This window comes from Equus quagga, chromosome 13 (genome assembly GCF_021613505.1).
Source record: "Equus quagga isolate Etosha38 chromosome 13, UCLA_HA_Equagga_1.0, whole genome shotgun sequence".
NCBI classification, from domain to species: domain Eukaryota; kingdom Metazoa; phylum Chordata; class Mammalia; order Perissodactyla; family Equidae; genus Equus; species Equus quagga.
Window position 1 is genome coordinate 14,457,562 of NC_060279.1, and position 11,340 is coordinate 14,468,901.

General features: G+C 41.8%; 1 protein-coding gene across 1 annotated transcript in view; it reads left to right on the plus strand.

Annotated features, from left to right (window-relative positions):
• Window positions 1–2,031, plus strand: part of TDRD5 (tudor domain containing 5) — a 77,080-nt gene extending 75,049 nt beyond the window's left edge. The window contains exon 18 of the mRNA XM_046683204.1: window positions 1,784–2,031. Within this exon, the coding sequence (XP_046539160.1) occupies window positions 1,784–2,031 (248 nt within the window). The remainder of the gene's footprint in view (window positions 1–1,783) is intronic.
• Window positions 2,032–11,340: the final 9,309 nt, after the last annotated feature.

An 11,340-nucleotide genomic window follows, 5' to 3' on the forward strand; every position in this document is an offset into this window, starting at 1 on the left:
AATTAGATTTATTATCTCTGTGTTTCTTTTAGTTTCACCAGCCTGGCCTAGCAGAACCTTTACTCTGTCGGCCCTGCTATTTAGGCAGCACCTTTCTGAGGGGACTGACGGGACTTGACGTCCTGTGTGTGAGGACTTTTTTACACTGTGTCTGGTGGGAACATGAACCGCTTGCACCAATGGAAGCTCCAGTGGTTGTTCTGCCGACTCCTTTCAGGTTGGTTCCCCCGCCGTGGTGGTTTCTTCATGTGTGTGAGCCAGATCACTGCTCGGCCGACGACTGTGCAGATCCCAGCTGCTGCTCTCTCTGCAGCTGCCTCTTCTCTGTTACTTTTTCCCCTAAAAAGTCCAGACACCTCGGCCTCTATGAATAACAAACTCTGTCTTCTCAACCCAGTACGACCTCGGGCTCGGTGTGGATTCTCGCTCCTTGTGGTGCAGCCTGGAAATCATCTTCAGACGGGGAGCTAAGGCACTCATGGGCTCACTTCATTTATTTCCTTTCTCTCAGGGCTTGGTGTCCTGCACGCTTGGTCTTCAGTGTCTGGAAGCTGTTGTTTCTTATTTTGTCCAGTTTTCCAGTTGCTTAAAGCAAGAGAGATTTTTTTCCAATCCCTTTTGAATTAACATGATGTCTGGAAGCAGAAGTTTTGCTCCTCTTTTAATTCTTTCATCATGGTCCCTGCTTTCATATTTTTATACCTTTTAAAATGAGCTCACCAAAAAATTTCATTGGAATTCACCATCTCTTTTCCTCTCTAGTGGGCACTAAAGTTTTACTTTTTAGACTACCCTGTCAAATCCTCCTTGAACATAATTCATCACAAATATTTGGCACATTTACCACATGCTACCATGCTAGATGCTAAAGATGCAAAGATGAATGAAATACTCCATTATGCCTGCTTTTTCTCTGAATTTTTTGAAATCTGTGTTTTTGGGGTCTAGAGCAGTGCTTTTCAGGATGTAGTCAGCACGCTGGTGCTAGTCCACGAAGTGTTCGCCATGATGGACGACACAATAGCGCATTGTTTAGCTCACCTAGATTTTTTTTCCCAAAGCAGGACTTTGTTGAAGGAAGCAGTGTGTCGGCTTAGATGCTGGCGAAAGCTCCTTCACTCGTTGCAGTCAGGTAATAAATAATAGCGCTGGTCTAGAGCACAAGTGTGAGAATGCCTTTCCTTGGCTGTTTGGAACTCTGAGACATTGGAGTTCCCAGCAATTCATTTCATTTAAAAGGTTCTTTCTTCTTAGTTAAAACTAACTCCTAAGGAGTTCATTTTATAGCCAATAACTGGTTTTTGGAATTTCAAAGCAACCAGAGTCTTGGTCAGTTTTGTTCTGACGCTGGCACAAGACTTGGATTAGAAGCACTTTGCAACAGAGAAGGCCCATTGAAGGCCCTTTGAATGCCCTCTTGCTCACTGCTGTAAAGAAGTAGGGGAGCTTGAGGACTCTTACCTGGAAGTGAAATTACGTCTGATTCATTTTTATAATGTCCTAGGAGAAATCTTCCCTTCCTTATTCGAAAGTGCATTTTTTCACTCTCTTTTTTGCCCTCATCCTGACAAGAATTTATACTATCTCTGCCTGATTCCCATCTTCATTTCCTTACCATTTGTTGATTGGTTTCGGAGTTCCTTCCTCTCTGATTTGCCATTAGCAATTGTCATCACCTAACAGAAGATGACTAAGCACATGTTAGTAGATGTCTAGAATGGGAGAGAGAAGCCGGTGCGTGTGAGAACCCCTTGAAAAGACGGACGTTTTCTTTCTTTTTCAGTGGAAAGCTCTCCAGGGAGCCTCAAGAATGAAGATTTTTCTAGTAGCCCTGCTATTCCAGTGTTCAAAGACAAGAGTGAGGGAGCCATGGGCCAGCTTTCTCTCATTTTGTCTCCTCAGCACCAGATTCCTCAGAAGCTCTACATTCCTCGAAGTACAGCCACTGCTGCCTTAGGAGCTGCCGCGCGGTTGGCCACGTCCAGGAGCCTCCTGCACTGGTACCCCAGTGTGAAAAGGATGGACGCCTGAGGGGGAGGGGGGAGGGAGGGAAAGTAATCCAGATACTTAGGGCTTGGGGATTTCAGGCCAAAATAAGGAGGAGGTATTGAGAGGAAATGGTATGTTGATAGTTGATGCCTTTGTCTTCCTGTGTGACTGTGTTAGTTGCACTTTGCCAATAGTCCACTTTGTTGTGTATTGATATTAATGTTAATTTCCATTTTTATTGACCATATTTCTTATTCTGTATAGGTTTGTCCACCTTTAATGTAGTAGTTTAAAGGAGTTTTAATTTTTTTTGTTTTTTTGTTTCTGTAAAAGTTTTTCTTGTACATATCATGAATGATAAATGAAAACTGAAAAACTAATGTTTTGTGATCCATATTTAGTAAGACAAAAATTCTCTCACATCCCTATCTCCAGGAAAACGGATGTCTGAATTTTAAGGCTGCTTTTTTGATCTCATTTGAAACCTTCCATATTAGAGAGAATCCAGGGCTGCAGTCCTTACCCTCGTTATTTCTTTGAAATAATAGGATTAAGTACTAAAACCCACACCCTGAAGCTTTGGTCACGTAAACACTTTTACGTTTTAAAAAATTAAGCTGTCTTTCAGTATAGGCAATTTCTTGAAGACTAATAACAAAATGATAGCGACCGATTGTTGAAACTTAGCCATCTGTGTAGTCCTCACACTTCCCAGGAGCCCGAATGGAACAGTAGTTCAACAGTGGTATTGTGTAAGCATTTACTTAACATGATTTCTCTGACGTCAAATTGTGTGAAATATTATATGACATCATCAAGAGAAAAGACTGACAGATGAAATTAAAGAATGAGAGTGATTCTAATTTCTTTGTGGCAAAATACCAGACTTATCCCCAAATTTAAAAAATCCAATACGGAAGCGTTTCTTAGAAGTGAAATCGGAGGAGGAGTGTGACTTGCCAGCAGGCTGCCTTTGACGAGGTTCTCGCCTCGCCACCCGCTCCTCCAAGGCCTCCTGTTTGGCAGTAAAGGGCAGAGCTGACCCCTAGTTCCTTTCTCTCTTTCCACAACAAGGAATTTCTCCTCTTTCCTTCTCAACTACGTAATCCGCAAAATGTCCACTGTGGAAGAGAGTGAGATGAGAGTAAATATAAAAGTGCATTTAAATTTAGAGTATTACTGGCTAAAATTTTCTGAGAATTAAGTAACCATGAAACAAAGTTAAACCCAAATACTGATATTTTTTTCTATTTAAAAACCTTAAAGAAAACATGTTTAACGCACTAAAATTTAAAAATCCAGATTCACCTTTAATTCTCATATAAGAATGACATTATATTAAAAAGTTTTTTATCAGGAAACATCACTGATAGTTGACCCAACAGAAAGAACAGGTTCCCATTTGAGTTTTTGTGATTTTACGTCAGACGTCTTTGTTGGAGAAGACAATTGAAGAGTTATATGGAAGGTCAGTGAACAGTTGAATATCATATGACAGTCAAAGATATATCATACGCAACTGCGATAAGAATTGGAAAAGCTCTGTTTTTCATATAGGTTTAGGTAATTATCTACAATTTGTTTCTAAAGAAGAAAATTCATTTTGGAATGATGCTTCTTAGAATTCTTCCCTTAAAGAAGAAACCAAGTTTGAGTGATATATTTCACTTCTCCAGATAGGCAGTCATTGGGTTTGGGGCAGGGTGAATCTGGTAGAAGCAAGATTTACATATTTAGGTCAAACTGTAACCCTCTCTATAACAGACTCAACTACCCGGAGGAACTCTGCCAACATTGGGTAACCTGACAGTGACTGATTTTACGCTTTGCCAGTTAGATCGGGATTATAAAATCACTGTACTAAGGCTCTTTCAGAATCCTCTCCATTTGCAAATGGCCAGATACAGAATCACTTAGACAAAGCCATCCCAAACTGATGAGTGTCAACACACTTTGAAAGAAGCCTATTTAGTAATTAATAGTTAATATCCTAACCAATCTGTTCACCTACCTTCACCCACAAGGTGGGCTTTGTTAGGTAGTTAACTAAAATAGCCCAAAGCATCAAACAAATTTAATGGATAATTTGAAAATAACAAATTTCTCTGTATGGTCAGGAACAGCAATAGGTCATGTTCAAAAGATAGGTAGATGCTGTGTGGTTTTATTGTTAATTATCTTTTATTGTCAAAAGATGGGCTGCCGTCTACTAAGAACAGCCCTCCCTCCGCACGTTTTTGGCATTAAAGGCCTATTGGAAATAATAGAGGTCCTCAAGAAATGTTAACTGGGAAAGGGGCCCTGAGGTGCGTGAGAGGGTCTGGGAGTGAGAACACATAGGAAAATCCTGGTTATAAACTCCTCAGGGATGGAAGAGGGAGTGACTTTACTAATTGCCACTCAGGTTTTAGCTCCAGTGGCTTGTGGCCAATACCCCTCTCCCATCCGAAAACACACCGTGGGATATCCAAAGAGGAGCCATTCCAGCTGCCGTCAGCCACCCCTTTTCCCTCTAATTCTCACACATTCGAGATGCCAGTTGCCCATTTCAAGGCATGGAGATAACGAGAGACTTCTGCCTCCAGTCAGACTGTGCCTAACCTAGAGACTTAGAATTACAGAATTTTGATCTAGAAGGGACCTTACATACGGAAATTTGAAGCCTAAGAAAACTGACTTGCCTATGGTCACACAGCTTAAATTCCCGTATCTGCTTTCTCCTAGCTCAGTGCCCGCAGGAAATTTCCCACAGGAAAAGACTGCAACTCCATCTTGTGTAGTTTAATGACTTGATGCCAGAAGACGTAGTTTGGTAGATGAGTCCAGACGAATGGTTGTTCTGATGGCTGAGCACACCCCTGGGGCTGGGGGGAGGGGCTGATTGAGGAAGGTCTCATGTTCTTGAATGTGCGCAGCCTAAGTCCCAGTGGGCCCGTTCTCCAGCTGAAGAACCTGAAAGGAGGGCATTGTCAGGGATGAGAAACCAACATTTTTACAGAGCAATCTTTCTGAAGCTTCCTGTTAACATATAAATGTCAACTGTGTAGCAAGGCTTTTCTAACAAACTTTTGATATCTTTTCAGCATTAAATTTATCTTTTTTATATATGCAGTGCCACAGACAGCATTATTCATAATTTTGCGTGAGACATCACTAAGACATTTAAAAGATTTCATTTCCTGTAATCCATTCAGATCTTGACATTTTCCAAGATGCCAGCCAAGGTGCTTATCAACTAAATCTATCTGTGCGCTTTGAATGTGGCTCTCTTCCTAACAGGCGTCATTTTTCTCATTCAGCCAGTCACCAGTCAACCTAGTAACCTTTTGGTGTCATTAGCCTGTTGGAACCAGAATCCTTTAAACTCTGTGTAGACAGAAACTGTTGTAACTTCTCATTCAAGGCCTTCTTCAATATTTAAACTCACAATAGACTGTGTGCCACTTTTCACGTGAAATTGAGTATATCTCTACCCCAATACTGAGTAGAGGATTTATTTACAGCTAAATTTTCTTGCCGATAAGCATAGTTTTCAGGAAATGCTTTTAGCTTTCTCTTTGGTATAAACTTTGTTTTATATTTCTGTTAAAATTTTTTAAGATTTTTTTAATTTATGGAAAAATAGTTACAAGGAAGAATGTTTACTTCTTGGTGCAATTTAGATAAATAATTTGATGAGGAAACCAGATTTATGACTCTCTCTGCTCTCTAAACTTTTGTTACAGAACTAACGGGAAGTTACTGGGATCCAGGAATTATGATTAGCCCAAACTTTGGAGTTTGTAAGAGCATTTTGTTTGATTTATTTAAATATTTGTGAAGTTGGAATTTGTTTTGTCAAAAATATCTATAGATTTTTTGTATGTGTAATTAGTTTTTGTGTGATGATTGTGCAGGAATGAAGATTTCACTTAAATATGTGACCCAAAAGACTTAGTTGAGTAAAATACAAAATTTCCTTGTGTGGTTGTAAAAAACAGAGGTTTGACACTCTTCTTGACTAAAATATTTGTCTTCACTTTTGGCACAACCTCTTTATTCTTAAAGTACTTTGGCCTTTGCAAATCTTTGCTATATTGTAGGCAAATACTTTTATTCCATGAACTTGGAAGTTCCTTCACCCTGGAGCCTCCTCTTGAGTACCTGACGGCCACATTTCAGAGACTTGTTTTCTTCCTCTTGTTTCTAGCAACATGTCAAACCCTTCTAAGCCATCTTCCAGTGTCTTCGCTTCTCTTTTGAGACTGTTGTGCACACTGAATACCAGCACCCCCTTGTGCCGCAATGCAGAGAGCGCTTTCCTGATCCCGCAGTCGGGGCCTTGCTGCAGTGGCTCTCTGCCTCAAGCAGGTCATTTCCAGGTGCTTCTCAAACTCCAGTGAGGTGATGTTCAGTACAAACTTCTCCTTAGTCTGTCATTCCACTGGACCATAAATAGAAACCAAAGACAGCCCAGTTCATTTCTTACTGGAACAAATGACTCCTCAACAAAGAGTCCTGTTACTGCAGCGTTGTTACTCATGTTCTGATGAAAAATCTCTCCTGATATATATGAATTCATATATATGAAATATGAATATATAATTCCTATATGTGAATATATGTGGTTTCATATATGTGAAAATATCTGTCAGTTAAATAAGATTCTCTGTGTCCTATTTAGGATACTTTTAGGCAAAGGACATCCCCAGAGGATGTTCCCTGATTCCTCTTCGTGAATCCTTCCTCCTAGTGGACACCTGTCTTCCCCTTAGAAAGATGAAAGTTAAGCAAACGTACGTGATATGGGCCAGAGCCAAAAGTTTATCCTTTCTTTTCTGAATTTCAAAAGTAATAACATTCCTATACTGATCTGGAGTAGGACAGTTAAACAGAGTAGAAAGGTTTGGCTGTAATTAAGTAATAGCAAGCTTTCTACATCTCACGTTTTAGGCAGTGGAACATCTGTTATGATCAGGTAAACAATGTGTTTTTCAACAACCTTTTGTGCACTTGATGCAGATTTATTTTTGCTAAACTTTTTATATTTAGAAACATTACTCCACTAAAACTTTTTGGTCTTTATCTAGGTTCTACTTGAAATTGGCCCAACAGTTGACTTTACCCAAATTCACGAGGCTCAGCAAAGTCAACTGTTGGACCTGTGCACCACTGGTCAAGCCATGCTGTAGCGGCGTCCCACATGCAAAATAGAGGAAGATTGGCACAGACATTAGCTCACGGCCAATCTTCTTCACCAGAGGAAAAAATCAACTTGATTTAAGAGAAAAATGATGAGTTTACAATAAAAGCCAAATCAGTTGTAGGAAACATCATGTCATTAATTATCAGTAAATCTGCATCCTGTACTGGCTTTGCTTAGGACCTTTTCAGATTTACAGAGTCATTCAACATATTGTGGAAATCGATTTTTGGTATCAAATCTAGAGTTTATGGAATTTTTGTCAAGTCTCTCAGTTAAGTTGAAGGGGATTAACACTCATACTACCTTGTGCTTGTGCCAGATCATAAGCATAGAATACTCTTGAGACATAACCTTATTAAAAACCATTTGCTTGAGCAACTTGGTAGAACCATGAGGTCATTAACTATTTTAAGTAAATGTCAAGCACTGAGGACTGTCTTCCCAGAAAGTACACATTCATACAAAATTGTTCCCTAATTTCTAGGAGTCTATGACTTCTGAAGCTCACCCTATACTTTCTTGAACAGGGAAAGGTCAGAAAAATCTCCCTCCTCCCCCGGCTCCACCTCCACCTCCTCCCGGGGTGTTCCCTGCCACCATCCACAAGTTGCCTCGGACATAAACCTAGGAGAAGGATCCTTCACTGCTCCTGGCCTTCATCCCCCACTGGATCCTCTAGAAAGGCCTGTCAAATTCTACCTCCTAAGGATCTCGTTAGTCCACCTATTTCTCTCTCGATTTACTGCCGCCACCCGAGCCGAGCCGCCTTCATGTCTTTTCGGGCATGTGGCAGAGGTTTAGTAAGTTTTATTGAGTGAATTAATGAGTAAACAGGACAGAGCATATGATATAAATAAGGTCGATTGAAACCTTGATCCCTTTTCTATAACACCATATTCTGAACATCTGTAAAACAGAAGGCTTTATCGAGAAGAGTCTAATCAAACATCCCATTTAACCTTTGCATTTCAAATTGAATAAAGAGCATGTCCTCCAGATAAGAGAACTGAGTAGAAAGACTGGAAATATTTTGTCAAGGTTATTCTTCTGCATAAACCTCATTTGGTTATTTTCCTGGTTCGGTTTGTGAAAGTGCAAAGAAGAAAAAGAAGCAGTTCAATGCGTGCAGCTTCTCAGCCACTTGGCCTCTGTTCAGGAAAGTCTGATTTACCAAATTGGCTTCTTTCAGTTTGTTGATCGTTCTTTGTTCTTGGAGGCACACCTCTGACTTCCCAGTTTATTTTCCAGAAAATCCTTTCAGCACCACAGACCCCAGTTCAGTGGACAAACAGAAGAAATTCATTTAAAATGGTTAACGTATTAGTTTGGACGTAAATTGCTTTTTGTGGACTGTCTGGTGGCCTCTCAGTTTGGGGCTAAAGTGAGAGAGAGAGAGAGCTGTGCCAAATATTGAACTCCAGGGGCAAAAGCGAAATGAAAGAAACCCAAGAACTCCTTTTTAGTTTTTTGGCAACTTCTCTGCCGTTAATACTTTTTGCGAATATATTTACTTTGAAAATTGCCATTGTGAAGTTTTTGTTCTGTTTTGAATTCTTTGTAGCGTGAGAAAATGTGATTTTAAAAAAATTGCTAACGCAACTAAAGAGATAAGCAGGGAAACTACCACCAGCTTTAAATTTGTTAGATGGCAAAGGTTAAGTGATGGATTCTCACTGAAAACTGAAAGCTGACGACTAACCATTCCGGAGCGTCACCGAGGCGGTGGGGAGGGCAGCAGGGTGCAAGCCTGGCCTCGATTTTAATCGCCTGGGGGAGCTTTCAGAAACTTCCACAGCTTGGACCACATCAGCCTCCACGGGGTCTGACTTAATTGGTCCCAAGTGGTTCAGTGAGCAGCAGGGGCTGAGAACCGCGGTCCAGGAGGATAATCCAGCCGCGAGAAAAAACCACACACGCGGCTCCTGACCTTTCTCACCGTGAACTTTGGAGTGGGCATCCTCGAGGGGGTTAGAGGGGCATACCGCCCGGTGAGGGGAGAGCGTCTTCCCCTCATGCTGCCCCGTCCTGGCCGCCCATTTCCTCCGCTTTTGCCTCGTGCTGACAGAGCGCACCGTCCACCCCCGTCCCCCGCATCTCTGACGCCGTGAGCCGCTGTGACAGGTGGGAGTGTTCCCCCCTCAGAAACTCCGGCGTGGGAGTAAGAGTTAACTACTGTGCTCAAGTCATTTTTACTTTAAATAAATGAGACAGGGTAGTGATCGACTACTGCAACTGAATTTTTTATTTTAATTTTTAATTGTAGTAAGAACACTTAACGTGAGATTTACCCTCTAAGCAGATTTCCGGGTACACGATATAACATTGTTAACTGTCAGCGCACTGTTGTACAGCAGATCTCTAGAATGTATTCGTCTTGCGTTATGAAGCTTTAACCCCACTGATTAGCGACTCCCCATTTCCCCCAGACTGATCTTAATTTGATTATCTAATGTCTAAATCCCATGTTCTCTGTTCTCTCACGGCGGCACATTCCCACCAACTCCGGTAAAGATTTAATATGGGCGGTGCCATAGGCTTGAATGGTGGCTCTTCCCCTCTCTCAACACGGACCAAATGTTACAGCAGCACGGAAAGTGTTGAAACAACATGCCCACCGGTGCAGCCAGCAGAAACCAACCAGTAATCATTTTATCTTCAAGATAAACTGGGACACTCGGGACCTTGAGGTGAAACTTCAACCCAGCTCCATTTCCTGCCGTCTGTGGGAGAAGTCTGTCGGAGGGCTAGGGGCCTGGTGTCGCTGCGGGTTTGTTGGCAGCATCGCCGGGCTCCTCCAGGACCAGACACGGCCCGGCCTGCAGGGCCCGCCGCTGAAACGGGCGAGCAGGAGAAAGCAGCTCCGGACTCCTCGCGAGACTCAGCTTGGGGATTATAACCCTGGGTGCCTCCACCCGAATTATTTCTCAGCGCAGAGTTGGTGAAGGGGCTATTTCACCAAAGCTGGATTTTTAAAAAAATTATTTTGTTCTAAAAGTCACATGAAGTAGTTACTCTTTGGAGATTAGGTTTTGCTTTCTCCTCACTGCTAGGTGGCGCTCGAGGACAGGAGTTCTGTTACCATGTCTGGTGCTAAAGCTCCTCTCCTTGAAATCCTGTCTCACAGCGCTGTGAAATTGTAGCGTTGGAAATGGAGCTTAGAGCTCACTTCGTCCAACCTCTCTTTTTACTTGAAAAAAGTAAAAGTGACATAAGTGAATTCTTTGGGAAATAAGGGTCTTAGATTAATTCTCATAAGATGATCTTCCTTCCTACAGTTTAACGTTTCTCCTAATTTGACCCTACAGGAAGCTGCCAGAGCCCTCCCTGTTTACAGCACTTAGACTTTCATCCTGTACGTCCATCTTTATTCCTTGAAGGCGGTGGGGACACACCAACAAGTCTCTAATCCTATTTGGAAAACTACAATTACTAATTCTATCTCGCTCCATTGAAAAAGTTCTGAGAAAAAAATATCACCTCTCCATCTTTATTTTGGATTTTCCAGGCAGAGAGGCTTTTTACCTCCTTTATAAGTTTCTGTTGTAGAAAAAAAGCAAAATTCTTAGTTTAGCTGCATTCTGAGTCTTTACAAGGATTTTCTTATCCCAGGGCATTAAATTTTGTGTGTTTGTATGTTTTCTGGGGGAAGGTCCTTGGCTTCCTGAGATTCTCAAAAATGAGGACGCATACCTGCAGGAGCTCCGCATCCTGTGTTGTGAGACTGCGTGCTGTGCAGGGTCTCTGCGGAGATGGAACACAGCTGTTAACCCTGTGCCTTCACACCCAGGTGAAGACGAGCAGCTTCCATGGTGCAGAGAGTGGCGTTAGCTCCCAACGAGATCTGAGTCAGTTATGATAACCATCACTTGCGGAGGGCTTTACACATCACAAAGCAGCAGAGACAGCTGCCAACAAAAGCTAATGAGTTTAGGCCATATCAACACAAGGATAGTATCTAAGACAGGAAGTTATTTCACAAGTTCAGCACCCTGTTCACTTCTCGGCAGCACTGTGCTTACAAAAGAGGTTGACCAGCATTCACAAAAGAATTGCTTGGATAATAGAGCTTTATTGAGTTCATATAATGTGCCACATGCTGTTTGTTCTCAGTGCTTTATGTAGATTATCTCATTGAATCCTTATAACACTACCGGATAGGTACTGTT